The sequence below is a fragment of the Mus caroli genome, chromosome 17, assembly GCF_900094665.2.
Source record: "Mus caroli chromosome 17, CAROLI_EIJ_v1.1, whole genome shotgun sequence".
NCBI classification, from domain to species: Eukaryota; Metazoa; Chordata; class Mammalia; order Rodentia; family Muridae; genus Mus; species Mus caroli.
In genome coordinates this window covers 6,126,947-6,142,796 of record NC_034586.1, presented here as the reverse complement: position 1 = coordinate 6,142,796, position 15,850 = coordinate 6,126,947, and the positions used below count along the sequence as shown (strand labels likewise).

General features: G+C 39.5%; 1 protein-coding gene across 1 annotated transcript in view; it reads right to left on the bottom strand.

Annotated features, from left to right (window-relative positions):
• Pacrg (parkin coregulated) overlaps positions 1-15,850 on the bottom strand; it is a 447,117-nt gene that overhangs the window by 372,463 nt on the left and 58,804 nt on the right. Inside the window, exon 2 of the mRNA XM_021186392.2 lies at positions 8,461-8,595. Coding sequence (XP_021042051.1) covers positions 8,461-8,595 — 135 coding nt within the window. The remainder of the gene's footprint in view (positions 1-8,460; positions 8,596-15,850) is intronic.

Here is a 15,850-nt window from a genome sequence, read left to right as displayed (position 1 = left end):
ACACACACACACACACACACAGAGAGAGAGAGAGAGAGAGAGAGAGAGAGAAAGAGAGAGAGAGACAAATACTCTCACAAGATTGGGCATCTCACCATGAGAATTATTATAGAAGAGCACATATGGTGCTAATATAGAGCAGACACCTATGGAAACATGTGTTTTCCAAGGGCAATAGTAATGAAGCTGCATATTAAATGACGGTTGTCACCCGAGCACATAGGCACAGCTCTGTTATTCTACTATGGGGGATAAGGAGGCAGAGGGGGACCCTAGATCCTAGGCCAGCCAGGTTTATATGACAAAACCTTGTCTCAAAATTAAAAAAAATTAAAAACTGAGCTTGAATACCATTAATTCAAATGATATCCTTGTAAACAAATTCACATCTAAATTAGTATAACAATTTCATATAGTACATATATAAATACTGTTATATTTAATTTATGACATATTTTAGAGAATATCACAGTTCTATTTTAAAAATTGTATGCATTTGCCTTTTATGTGTTAAATTGTTTAACACTGTTGAAATCCCTAAAATGGTGTGTCCCATCAGTGATGGTCTCTCAAAGCAGCCTTTCAGAACTCCGTGAAACTTCTCACATGACACTTTATCTCATGGAAGTAAAATGAAAACTATCTGAAGGAAAAAGACTAGCAGAATATGCTGAGATAAATGTTATTTTCTATCTACATCTTGTCAGTACAGTAATTTTTCTACTGTCCATTTGTAAATGTTACCTTTAGAGTAGCCAAATTAGAAGTCTGAAGAAAGAAGTGTAGACACACATTACATACCACAAAGCAGCGACAAACATGGCCTCTGCTGTGTCGTCAGTGACATAGGAGGTGAAGTGAGTTCAAAATACTTCCAGAAATGTTAGCAGCTACATTCAGTAAGGGCATGCGTTCTTCTCTTCTTCAGTGTTTTAATATGTCATAAGATAAACATATATACATTTCATATTAAGAACAAAAATTATAATTAGTAATAACACCTTCCTTCCCTGTGTATTTCAGATATATGAGTTCACCTGAGTAGTTTACCAAAACTGATACATTAAACTTACAAGGTCAGGACAGCCTTTTGGATAAAGGTAGAAATATTTTTCTCTAAAATTGTTGCTTCAGAAATGGATTTAAATTAGTGTAATAATTTGTTAATACTTGATTTAGATTTTGCCTGAAGGAAAAGCAGAAGCAACACAATGAAGACCTGAAGACCTGAAGACGCACTCCATCTCTGGAGTTACTGACTACTCTAAAGAAACAACAGGAAACAATAACATACGTTTTCATGGTCAACCAGATTCCCTTCGGAATCTGTAGAACAACCTGTGAGCTGCAGGGTGCTTTAGTAAAGGGCGAAGGTGAGGGATGAGCGGTAATACAGGCGGGAAGCTTGTTCCTGAAATCACAGATTGGCCTGGAACCAGAGATTTGCCTTCCAGGCAGATACTAAAAATGTTATCAAAGAGCTCTCTGTGTCTCCAGAAGGATGGGCGACAGCACACACTTTCAGCTGAAAGACTCAAGAGCCCCTACTCCTGAGTGGCAAGTGTCACTACTTGGAGGGTGGCAGAAATACTATTTCTTCCCGGGATATTAGACAGCAAGCTGTCATGGCTACCAGACCCTCCGAGTCATCAGACAAGGCCTCTCTTAGTTCCTCACAGTGGAGCCCAGCTGGAGAAGCAGGGATACTTTGCTTTTCTTCTGGCTGTCCATCTACAAAGATCTGCAACTCACAACACCACATGTTTCCCCCTGGGCCCCAGGTAACATGAACTGTCCTTAGCCAATGACCAACAAATCACTGTCAGCGAGAGGCGGTCTGCCTTTCCCTTCCATCTTCAGGCTTTCCAGGAGTTATAAATCAGTTGACTTTCTAGCTCGATGAGATGGCATATGCCCTAGTTTGAGGAACAGATGGAGGCTTGGGGGAAAATTGTTTCTGCAGGCTTGCTACAAGCAGCTCTCCTCCATAAAAGTGAGCCATTCACACTGATTTCTAACATAAATTATGCTGGCAGCAGGGAGCACTGACCCATTAGCAGAAAACCTTTCACCCACCTTCAGAGGTCACCCAGCCCATCCAAATTCAAGTGATTTCTCATACCAGGCTGCATTTCTAAGCTGTGCACATTGGAGGTGGAGCGATTTACATCAAATACAAGAATGGGTTTGTGCATGGAGAACAAAACAAAACAAAAACCCCAAACCCCTAAGCACAGCATTGCACAAACCCAGAATCCCCAAGCACAGTACTGCATAAGAACAAAGCCCCATGCACAGCACCGTACAATAATTGCCAAAGGTCTATTTTTCAGGAGTCCTGGAATGACTCTGGCTATTGATTAATCATAGGAATTAACAATGGAAACGTGGTATCTCATTCCTATAAAAATGAGGAGAGTTGTCACTTGTCTTATGAAATTTGCCTTATAAATTCTACTAAATCCTGCTATCTAATTTGAGCTTTTGCATTTCTCAAAAGCAACAGAAGCCTGGGACAATCCCATGAGAGCGTTCATCCTTCTTCATGTAAAGCCAAGTATTCAACTCAAATAAATTTGCCTTCATGATTTCAGAAATCAATATCAGCATTACCTTAAGGGCAACAAGCTGAGCGTTTTTTTGTTTTTTTTTTGAATCTGTTAAAAAAATGGAAACATTTAAGAAACTGAAGGCATTAAAGGACTAAATTATAAATCAAGATTGCAGAAATGAGTGACCACCCCAATGGCCAATAAATGGGGTGGCATCATGTTATAGTGTGACTTACTTTAAAATGCAATAATATTCTTGGATAAGGAACTATCATGGTTTGAAGTTGATTTTAATTGTAAGAAATCCAGCAAACATTTTAATAACTATATTAAGTAACTGTTTTTCCTGCTAGGAAATGATCAGTTATGCCAATGAAAATAGTCATACTGATAGGGTTTTTATGTTCCATGAAGACCGATGACGCTGAGGATGAGAACGGATTAGGAAAACGAGAGAAGCCCCAGAGGAGGACAGTGAATGGGCTGTCGCTCAGCACAGAATGAGGGCACGCAAGCCACATCACTCACTGGTCCCTTTAAAGACTAATTGAGATATCTTTACTTTTGTGCATATCTTTTCCCGACTTAGATATTCAAGTCAGACATTTGTTTTCAGCATTTAGAAAGAGAACTGAGCTTGTCTCTGTCATTTTGGAAGTGAGATAGAAAGAATAAAGAAGCATTGGGAAAGCATTGGTGAATAGCCTGAGGAGAGTCCTCGTGACCAATGTTCTCCATGCCTACAACTACGGCTATATTTCTAAACCACAGAATACAATGGACTCAAGTCAGACTTCCTGCTGCTACTCTTCCTGCTTCTTTTCTAGAAGTCTTGAACCCTGGAAAACTGCTATTTCAAATTTGCTGTGGAAAGTACTTCACAAAATATAATTACCTTAATAATTATAAAACAAACTTCTTGGATCTCCCATAATTAAAGAGAATGGCACTATTGTCTTTTAGACTAGGAAAATGAGTCCAAGAAATTTAAAGACAGAGGTTTGCATTAGTGACTCGAAAAGTAATGTGCTCTGGTGTGCTCAAGCTGCAGCCACAGAAGGCAGGCACCTGCACCGCACCATGCCAGAGCCTGTTCTGGTAGCAGGGGGGTGAGCGCAGCTGGAACCAGGAGCCAGACCTCACCTCAGGAGCCGAACCTCACCTCAGGAGGACTCAGCCCGTGCTTCCCTTGCTTCTTAACAAGTCTACCTCAGTCCCAATCCTAACCCCAGTTTTATCTTCTCATTTTTGCTAACTTCAGGTACTTTGGGTTTTTTTTTCCTTTTAATAAAATATCATAAAGCAAGTTTTAAAATAAAGTGGGGCATACATATACAATTGACTTATTTAGATAAACATTGATTAAAACTTGTTACAAGGGAATATTTATAGTTACTTCATTAATATTAAGATTTTTTTTTATAAAGAAACAGTCTTATGAGCTGAATTTTAATCAATAGGCAGCTGTATAATTAACACATTCACCTTGAAGAATGAATTCTTTCAAGGCGAACTTTTGATTTGCTGATGGGTCATTGAAGAGGCAAGTAGAGGCTATCAAGGCCCATTCTAACATTAACTTGCTTGTGTCTGCTCTACTGCATATAAGTGACTTCTGAAAACTATTTACATGTTAAATAACGTGGGGAGGAGCAGGAATGCAAACGCCATTGTTAGCTTGCTTCTCTGGACAAGGACTTCCTGAATGATGCAATGTGGGTGGCTTTGAGGTACTAAGAGTGGGAACTCAAGAGTCCGTGCTGGGGTCTCTCCTTTAGTGATAACTTGAGAGCTTTATGATTTAGGTGCAGTGCAAAATATTTTGCCCAGAAGGCTAAAGGTTGTCTATTACTTAGACAAATACATGTAATATATAGGCATCCTTAAGGTGATATTTTGGAACTTTAGTAGATAACAAAACTTCTTAGTATGTGTCACGTGTGCACTGTCATGTAGCAAAGTGTCATGGACTAATAGCTGTGAGCTAGATTCATATCTACTTTATCAAAATGATGATAAAATGGACGAATTTCAAGATACTTCAGAGTGTCTGCATCTCTTTTCATCTTTAAAATGTGTAATTTCTCTACAGCCCAAGCTCTAACATCTGGCCTAACCCCCTCTCCGGCCCAGGAGGCCTTCTTCAGGCTTACTAGTCTGCAATCCTTGCTGAAGCAGCACACAGGGAGGGGGCAGATAGTGTGTGCTTCTCTGTAACCATTCTGTCTCCAGAATGTCCACATGGGACCTTTAGGTAGAGCCCCACCTGTCCCACACCAGCCACTGTCCTTGTGATTCAACTTATATTAGAATGAGAAATGGAAGACTGGGAATTACCATAAGAAAACTCAAATACAGGTTTTAAACCTCTGTTGTCCATGCTGGTATCTGGATCATACCCTATCTAGACCACCTGTCTCTTTTCCATTTCTGTGCTTATAATATCTATAGTAAAGACATCAGCCACAAAATAAAATGCCCTATTTCCTAACTATTAGCAGCATCAAGAGAAATGTAGAAAATGTTAGCACCATGCTTCTTCATGGATGTATTAACTAGCAACAAGAGTTCCTAGATGTGTTTAAAAAGTTTACATTAACAAGTTTAAGGTGAATTCCAGGATTTGGCGTAAGCTTCATATTCTAGACTAGATCTAGTCATCCTTCAGAGATAATAAATGGGTAATGGGCAAGAATATAGAAACTTCTGCTATATACATATTTTCTATTCATGTTTATCAAGAAATTATTTTATGCAAAACTCACACAGATGTAACCTGCCTTCTCGTTTTCAATAATAATTTTATGTGGTCATCATTTTTCTGAGCAATAGACCCAGCCTTTATGTCTCATACCCATGATCTTAATCTAGCATTCTCCAGCTCAATGTGGTAACCGTGTGGTGACTTAAATCAAAATTAATTAAAATGAAATAAAATTAAAAATTCAGTTTCTCAGTCTCAGTAGGCACATTTCAGAAGCTTAATGGTCACATATGGCCAGTTGTGCTGCAGCAGAGTGTAACTGTGAAATGTTCCCACAATTACAGAAATTTGTGCTGGGCAACCTTCTGATCTTTAGAGATTCTGTAAGGAGGAGGGTCAAGTGGCTAGCCAAAGGTTTCAGCTCTCCATATTGTTTTGCATGTGGAACAAATGGGCATTTTCATGTACACAAAAGTATTTCATCAAGTCAAGATGAGGACCGGAAAGTGGGATTTTCCTAGCTCTGATTTCTAGCCTCTGACTGCATTAAGTAATTTATGGGGTAACAACTCCACAGCTGCCTTTGCTTCTTCTACAAGGCCAGTTCAGCTAATCTTGAACAAGGAGAAGGGGGTTTGATGACTTGGGCAGACATCCCTGTGCTTTAACAGAGTGGAACTGCCAGACTGAATGAGGAGACAGCCTTAAGCATGGCTTATGGCCAGAGAGCACTAGGTATTTCAAAGCTACAGGGCTTTTGGAATTTTTATTGCCTGATAGTACACATTCTCAGGGCATTTGGAAGTGCCCTTGAAGTACTCAACTATCTTGAGAAGTATTGAGAAAGGCCTATTACTTCCTAGGGGAATTTTGTCCTTAGACAGTTTGCACTGATAAAGGAGCTATGGTTTAAGAAAAGACATCTGCTTCATGGAGACCTGTTCTGTGTCCATACACAGATAAATACAGTGCAAGATCTGCTTTTCCCCCCTTTAATATCAAAGCCCCATCCTTAGGGATGATATACTAAGTAACTCCCATGCTCCAGATTATGCCACAGTAAATGCATCAGGGAATAAACACAGGCACACTGAGTGTCCACAAGCTTATGTCTCATAATACCAGGGTCTTATGTGCATGTTATAGTCATGCTGTAAAACACCAAAAAAGCCCTGAAAGACAGACACCCACAGGTTCTGGGATGAGACAACTCCCTAAATTCATGCGGTTATACAGCCAGTGCTGGTAAATAGTTTTTTCCTTTATCACTGCTTCTTAGCTTACTCATTCAGTCTTACACTCAATAGTAGTTCCAGTAAATTAATTCCCAGCAAAAGACAATTCTTACCCTTATTGAATGTTGGATTTGTAAATGTAAAGTAAAAAATTCACCTCCTTATTCTTTTATTTTTAAAGATTTATTTATTTTATGTATATGAGTATACTGTAGCTACACTGTCACTGTCTTCAGACACACCAGAAGAGGGCATCAACTGTCATTACAGATGGCTGTGAGCCACCATGTGATTGCTGGGAATTGACCTCAGGACCTCTGGAAGAGCAGTCAGTGCTCTTAACTGCTGAGACATCTCTCCAGCCCCTTATTATTTCTCAATAATTTACTTTCAAGGATTTTTTCTAGCTTCTTGATACCTCTCAAGTTACATTATTGGATGAGATCAAAATAAATCTATATTACAAATTTTTGTGAATGTAATTTATGTATCAACTGAAATTATTTAGACCATCCTAACCAACTTACCTGTAACCTATTAGAAAATCTGAATTCAGCATTAGTTAGGCTTTTCCTTCCATGGGCCAGATCAGAGTCAATCAAACACAAACCCATGTGCTGAATAATATATCAACAGTGCTAATGCTGACTTGTGTTAAGACTAGCATAGCCAGAATAAGTATACTTGCTAGATAGTTTTCTTCACAACCCATCCACTTCACAAAGCAAATCCCGCTTCTTCCTCCTCTCCTCACTTAAACATTTACAACAAACCTTAATATTGAAGACAGCACAGTAGTTTGTTGGTAATGCACCTAAGCTCAGATGACTGCTTTAAAGGCTAGAAATGTTTGCTGATGAGAGAAAAGATGATTTTAAAGACACATGAGATAAAATACAGTTCTCTCTGGCTTCCCGAGTAGGAGGGGAGGAAGGTAAGTTTAATGCACTTCCCGGAGCTATTTGGCATGATAGATTCTTAAATTCACCAGTTTCCGAATATTTTTACTGTTCCTAATTATGGAGAGTTCCCACCTCCAATCAAAGATACTAACTTCTTCAGCTCAAGTGTCAGCTGCTTCTCTTAATGGGTGGTGTTTGGCCTGAACCTTTTGTTTTCCTCAAGCTTATGTGATGGATACTCGGACTCCTGCACTGGCTTTGCTGTCTTTGGGCGGAGAGGCCCTTTCAGCTGATAAATAGTACCAAAAGTGAGTTGTTCATAACAAAAATAATTAAATCGCAGAAGCGGTTAGCGATAGCATCCATTCCTCAAATTAAATGTAAAAGCCTTCTCCCTCTAGAGACTGGCTTGTTTTCACAAGTCACGTCAGCAAGTCTTGGAAAAGAGGCACGGCCACATTAAGATGGAGTCATTAGGCAATACATTTATTTTGAAGCCAATTAACCTTTTGTCGTGAAAGTGTCCATGCCGTAATGGCTTCGCTGGCCGAGGGCAGCCTCTAACAGGCGAGGATGACAGCCCTGTTCTGGTGGATGCGGGGACAGAGGGGCCACCTTCTTGTGTATTCCACTCTGCATCCCAGGGAGGGTATAGCCCTGACCTATCCATTTAGGTAATTAAAGCTTCCATTTGGAAGTGTCCTGCAGGAAGGTGAAATCTGGGGGAGATAAATGGCTGTTGCTCCCTGCGTCCAGCCGCCAGGCCCATCATTTGATGGACTGCTGGAAACAGGCCGGGTTGCCAGGCTCTCATAAAAATAGAGATGAATTGGGCTGTGGACAATTCTCCAAGGCAAAGCAACGCTGTCATTTTCTTCTTTGAGGGCTATAATTTAATTGTTAGTCAAGGTGGACGGCTGACACAGGGGGCCCTAAGAGCTCTCCCACCACCATTTGTTTGCTGAGAAATTACTCTGGTTTATTTACTTAACAGCCAAGTTTGTTTGGCATTGGGGTGTCACTCCCACAAGCAGCAGCTGGCTGTCACAGCTGTGCCCGGGACTTACCTTCCAGGCAATTTTGTTTCCTTTCGAGTCATGCTCAAGGGCGATTGGAAAGTCTCCTCGCTCATAAAATTTTCGGAAAGCGGTGGGTTTGGTCGGCCTTTCTTTAAATGCCCCTGCAGCTGGAGGACCCCGCACCTTGAAGGGAAACAAAGATACTCTTTAGCTTTGAAAATAGGCTTAAAATAAAATAAAATAAAATAAAATAAAAGCTTTAAAAGAATGTCTAAACTGCTTACCCAGGGACAGAAGAAATCTCAGGTTACCATAAACATATTGGAGGCTATTTTGTCTTAAGCTACTTTAGCAAGCATGACTATACAGACCACTTTAATGTCTTTGTGTGAGGAAAAGAAACCAGATTTTAAGATACATTCAATAGAGGTCAGAGTGTTAAAATGGTTAATAATTTTATGTTATAATTTCTAATAACTATAAATTTAACACTCAAATCTGATATATGTTGTTGGGTGATGATGAAACAATTTAAAATATTTCCTTTAAATTCTCTCTGAATATCTATCTATCTATCTATCTATCTATCTATCTATCTATCTATTTATCTATCTGTGTGTGTGTATAAAATGATGGCCTATGTTATTATAAATACCAACAACAGAACTACAGCATAATGGGTCTTATATAAAACGAGTGGTAAATTAGCAAGGTTATCAAGAGGGAAAGTGACTATGGATGCATATAGGATGCATTTGCTAATCTCAGTTCACCAGGGAACATTATTAGAATAAATTATGTGAGAAACTCTCTCTCCCCAAACTGCATTCTTCATGATAAGAAATGCTTTCTGTAGAATTATTCAAGCTGAGTGCTATCTTTTAAATCTTCATTATCTACATCTCAACTAACCCACTATGTTATAAAATTGAATGTTAAATAACCTATTTATAAAACTGCAGTCTACTGAATTGTTACAGTACAGACAAGCAGGACATGTTCATCCTTCTTACTTATTATAAAAAGGTAACTACCAGCCATTTTATATACCATTTTATTAGGATCATAATTGCTTTTTAACAATATGAAATAATCGACAAATAATCTAGCTTAATTTGATTTGTTATATTAATTTACAATGTTTTTGTTAAAACTTCAATTTTAATGGATATATTAACATGCAGTAATGTCATAAAGTACATATAATAACTCAGATGAACCTCTTGTCTCTAGTCTATATATGAAAGTTAGAATTTGGAGCTGTGGGAGTTTAGGATGCAGGCTTGTGGAGCACTGACTCCTAGGAAGTATCTAACTGATGGGAAACCTCTGAGAGCATGAGCATTTCTTCCCCAAGATGTGAAATTCACTCTGAAAAACAGCCAGGCACATCCGGCAGCTCTGTCTGCACGGGCATCTGAGCCGTGAGCTGTACACGGACGAAGCTGCTTTCTGTCCCATTGTTGCCACTGGGCAGCGCAGCTGAGGTCCCTGAGCCACAATGCAGGACTTTACTACCTCATTGGGTACTAAATTTTGTGAACTGATGAAGGTCTAATTTTTTCTTTTTCTTTTAGCCAAAAAAATTACTTTTAAAAATTATTATGTACCTAGCACCATTTTTAACACCATCAGAAAAACAGATAAAATACAATCTAAGAAGGGAAAATTTGGCCAGAGTAAAGGTGTCATGAAAGCGCATGTATTTACTGAAAATGATAGTTCTGTGGCACACCTGAATTGTTAGTGTGAGGATGTGTGTGTTGTTATTTTAGAGTCTTTAGATGACTGGGCAGTGTAAGTCCTGTTTATTATTATTATTATTTCTCTTATTTGGCTTTTATTTGAGATAACTGTCGATCCCTATGAACTTGGAGCAAATATTACAGGAACCTTATTTATTTTTTATCCAGTTTCCCTTTAGTGATATGTTGAGAAGCCATAAGACTGGGTCACAATTAAGCTGCTGACACTGATATAGATGATCGTAGGATCCCCATTTCCCTTAGGTGGCCACACCCTTCTGCACCAGTCCCAGTCTGGATTCTCTCTTTTGACAGCAGGTGTCTCTTCCTCCTTTCTAGAATCTGGTTATTCTAAGAATCATACAGTAGTGAACCATCGGGATTGACTCCCCAGCCATACAATTTCTGAGATTCACATATATCATGTTTATCAAGATAGTTCAATACTTTGTAATCCTGGAGAGGATTCTATGCCATGGGTATACCACAGTATGTTAAACATTCACCATTAAATATATCTGGGTTAAATATATCCTCTTGGGGACAGCATGATTAAAACTGTACATTTTTTTGTAAGTGGTCAGTGTCAAGTAAGAAGAAGATTTTCCTACATTTTCCCCTTTTCTTTTTCCCAGGGTTTTAAACACTATTTTTACATTGGTTAATATGCTTGTGTGATTTTTCTTTTGCTACCTTTGATAACGAGGGTTTGAGACTTGGGAAATATAAATTCAATTTCCTGAATCATGTTTCTGAGGGATTTTCCCATTTCATCTAGACTATCAAAATGATTGGTCAGCATGTTTCTCATCTCTTCAGGCTATGTGATGGCATCATTATTCCTCTCTGAGACTTGGAGACCCATGTACCTCTATCAGTCTTGCTACATGTTTGCTGTGTCTCTATGGAGACCCATTCTTTGCCTCGATGTTGACTGTATAGTTTGTGGGGTTTTGTTTCTTTTTTTTATTAATTTGATTTGCATTTGTCTTTCTGTTTTTTAAATGGAAGTTTAAGTGACTGATTGGAGATTTCCCCTCTTTTTCAGTGTACGCATGCACTGCTGTAACTTTCTCTGTCAACACCCTTAGTGGTGGCCTACAAGTCTGTTAGGTACCACGTGGTTTTCACGTAGTCAAATGCTTTTCAAAAATTTCCTGTATTTCTGTGGATTACCTAGGTGTATTTGCATGATTTGAGTTTTTTAAAGTTTGCTGAGGTTTGCTTCATGATCCAGAATATGGATTAATTTGGTAAATATTCAGTAGACATTCATAATACATCTGTGTTCTGCTGTTACTGTTTAAGGTGCTCTGGATATTTTGATTAGACCTTGTTATAGTTTGACTTCTATTGCTGTGATAAGCACTATGACCAAAATCAAGTTGGGCACAAAAGGGTTCATTTCAGCCTACAGTTCTAGTACATCACCAAGGCAAGTCAGGGCAAGAACTCAAGGCAGGAACCTTGGAGGCAGGAACCAAAGCAGAAGGCCTACGGACCAATGGCCTATGGCTAACTGTGTCTATTTCCATGTCATGCTCAACCTGCTTTTTGACAAAACTTAGGACTAATTGCCCAGGGGAGTCACTGCTTACAGTGGGCTGAACCTTCCCACATCTACAGTTGTCAAAGAAAGGCCCTATAATTTTGCATACAGGTAAGCTGACAGAGGCAATCCCTCTACTGAGATTACCTCATCTCAGATATGTGTAGGTTCTCATCCAGCTTGGTCCTGTTTCCTAATAAAGTTGTTGAGAGTCTCTGTACTCTTGTGATTTTTCTCTGTACTCTTGTGATTTTCCAACTGTTATTTTTAAGTTTTGAGAGAGGAGTACCTCCAACTAAAATTGTGGATTTGCCCAATATTCTGATACGTATATAGACATTTTGGACTTTTATGACTTCTTGGTAGAATGACAACTTTTACTATGTATTGTTTCTAGACAGACTTATGTTTCATTATGTCCTATTTGTTTCTAGAAATTTTTCTTTGAAGTTTACCTTACTTAAAATTATTATAACCATACCATTTTTTCTGTTTATATTATGCAGATTGAGACACCAAAGGTATTTTAAAACAGAATTTTCAGTGCAGGAATTAGGAGAAATTAAGATATATAATTAGCACACAGAGGAGAGGCATACCTCTCTTCTTGTGATTTGCTTAGATACATTTAGAGTTACATTTTGATGTATCAGTTTTTGAGTATGTATCACTATAAAGCTTTTTGTAGTGACTAGTCTGAGGATTATATTATATGTGAATAACATTTCAATTCTTAGCAATGTTAACTGTTCTTACAAAATGTAGAAATCTTACATCTCTACATGTTCCATTATTAGCTATTCATATTATAATCACCTAGAATTTTTCTCTACATGATTAAGAGTCACATCAGAGACTTTTACAACTCCTTCTTCAATTGCCAAACATAATTCTCAGATCTTAGAATTAAAGCCCAGGCTCTCTGGTATGGCTTACTCCTCCAGACAGCCTCACTTTTTCCCAACCTCAGTATTTAGGATTTCGTTTGCACTTACTAGGTTCTCATCAGCCCTCCCCCCAAGACGTCTCTAAATTCTTTCTTTAATGCTTCCTTTCTGATGTGAGAGCTCTCCTAGACTTTGTCTCAGGGAAGAAATGCTGAGAACACATTCTCGTACTTCGCAGTCATCTGAGAGTGACCTAGTTTCTCCATTCAGAAACAATATTTCAGCTGGTTACAGGGTTTGCAGCTCACAGCTCTTTCTTTCAGACCTCAAAAGACATAACAGTGCTTCCACGTCACCTCCATGGCTGCTGGGGAGAAGTCATCCTTCAAAATGTTCAACTATTCTCTAAGTCTCCCACTGTTCTTTCTTTGTCTTAGTGTTCAGAGCTTTCTGATATACCTTGGTATGCATTTTCTGTTAAAAAGTTTTCAGCTCAGTGAACCCTAAGATTATTGCTCTCTTACTAAAGTTGGAAGGTTTGGATGCCTTTCAGATCTGACCTCTTTTCTTCCTCCCTTTAGATCTTGAAGATGTCGGACTCAACATTCCTATTATCTTTCAAGACTTCTCTGTTGCTTAGGTTGGATGATTTCTGCAGCTTGATCTTCATGTCTGTAGATTTTTCCCTTCTGCCCTTTCTACCCTGCTACAGATCCAAGATAGTCTCTCGATGACATAGAAAAACTTTTTCATGTTTCTTTTCATTCTAAAACATCCACTTGATTCTTCTTTACTTGATGAGACTTTCTATTAGCAATGGACAGGTCACTTAAGTTTCTTACTTAATGTATACATAACATTTCCGCTGTTCTAGTGCTGATATTTATGGACTGGATTTTTTCATTCTCCCTGCAGTGTTGCTGAGTTTCGGTGTGATATGGACTTCTAGCCATTTTATATTATGAAACGCTAAGTTTCCTTTCTTCCCTTGTTTAACACCCCTAGCTCCATCCCGTGGATGCTAGTGTGGCTGCTTTCATCCTGGAGAGGAGAGAGGCTCAAGAAACCCATAAGAAATTTATAAGAAGTCAATGTTACAGGACTGAGGAGATCCCCCCCCCAAGGTTCTACAAGGTTTTACAAGCTGTAAACAGTGGCCAGGAAGGCAGCTTTTGTGAGCTGTCATCCATGTGGGGGTGGACTTGTCTTTGAGTCCCCTATATTCCTACATGTAACTCCAATGAGCTCATTGATTCACTAAGCTAGACATAGGTAGAACTGCTTGTTTCTTCAGTTGTCAGTGCCTTAGGTGCAGTAACATTTGTCTGCATACATGTCTCCAAGAGAAGTCACATTACAGCTAGGCAAGCACTCTATTACTGAGTTGTAGCCCCAACCTAAAAAGGGCACATTTTTTTTTTTTGAAGAACTGAACTTTTTTTTTTAATTAGGTATTTTCCTCAATTACATTTCCAATGCTATCCAAAAAGTCCCCAATACACCCCCCCAGTCCCCCACCCACCCACCCTCACCCCTTGGCCCTGGCATTCCCCTGTACTGGGGCATATAAAGTTGGCAAGTCCAATGGGCCTCTCTTTCCAGTGATGGCCGACTAGGCCATCTTTTGATACAAATGCAGCTAGAGTCAAGAGCTCTGGCCTACTGGTTAGTTCATAATAATGTTCCAGGGGTTGCAGTTCCCTTTAGCTCCTTGGGTACTTTCTCTAACTCCTCCATTGGGGGCCCTGTGATCCATCCAATAGCTGACTGTGAGCATCCACTTCTGTGTTTGCTAGGCCCCGGCATTGTCTCACAAGAGACAGCTATATCTGGGTCCTTTCAGCAAAATCTTGCTAGTGTATGCAATGGTGTCAGCGTTTGGAAGCTGATTATGGGATGGATCCCTGGATATGGCAGTCTTTAGATGGTCCATCCTTTCTTCACAGCTCCAAACTTTATCTCTGTAACTCTTTCCATGGGTGTTTTGTTCCCAATTCCAAGAAGGGGCATAGTGTCCACACTTTGGTCTTTGTTCTTCTTGAGTTTCATGCGTTTAGCAAATTGTATCTTATCTCTTGGGTATCCTAAGTTTTTGGGCTAATATCCACTTATCAGTGAGTACATATTGTGTGAGTTCCTTTGTGAATATGTTACCTCACTCAGGATGATGCCCTCCAGATCCATCCATTTGCCTAGGAATTTCATAAATTCATTCCTTTTAATAGCTGAGTAGTACTCCATTGTGTAAATGTACCACATTTTCTGTATCCATTCCTCTGTTGAGGGGCATCTGGGTTCTTTCCAGCTTCTGGCTATTATAAATAAGGCTGCTATGAACATAGTGGAGCATGTGTCCTTCTTACCGGTTGGAACATCTTCTGGATATATGCCCAGGAGAGGTATTGCTGGATCCTCTGGTAATATTATGTCCAATTTTCTGAGGAACCGCCAAACTGATTTCCAGAGTGGTTGTACCAGCTTGCAATCCCACCAACAGTGAAGGAGTGTTCCTCTTTCTCCACATCCTCGCCAGCATCTGCTGTCACCTGAATTTTTGATCTTAGCCATTCTGACTGGTGTGAGGTGGAATCTCAGGGTTGTTTTGAGTTGCATTTCAAAAGGGCACATTTTAAACATTCTATTTACACATCTCCACAGGGATGTGGGCTAAAGTTCAATATTAACAAACTGGGATTAGAAGTATCCAGCCCTACTTGGTTCAGAGCAAAGGATTTACTATTCATACTGAGGAAGGGGTACCTCATACGGGGTAGCCATATGAGCTCCCTGATTTGGGAGTAAAAGTCTTGCTCCATTCCTAGTACTATATACATGGTGAGCTGGCCTTACTCCCGCTGGGCAAGAGTGCAATGTCTTCCTCTCTGCTGGCTGTCCTCTTATGGTCCCCTAGTAGAAAAAGAGGGCAAGTCTCTTATTCCTAATAAGTGGGATCCAAGTGCATGTAAGCTCAGCTCAGTGTCTCTGCTGACATCACAGGTCTGGGATCGTCACTGACTCAGTGGACCTGAATGCACAGCATCTCCTTTTGAAACCTATAACCATCAGGTAGGTATTTTCTATGGGCTTTCAGTTTGTCAGTTTCTGAAGTCAACTGTTTCTGCGGTGAGCCCATCTTCATTGATTTGGCCTAAAGTTTGATTGCAGTCATCCTTCCCTCTCTGCCTTGTATTTCCTTTAACAATAGTTTCCCTTTTGTCTCTGCAATAATTTTGATTCTGAAGTCAAACACTAACTGC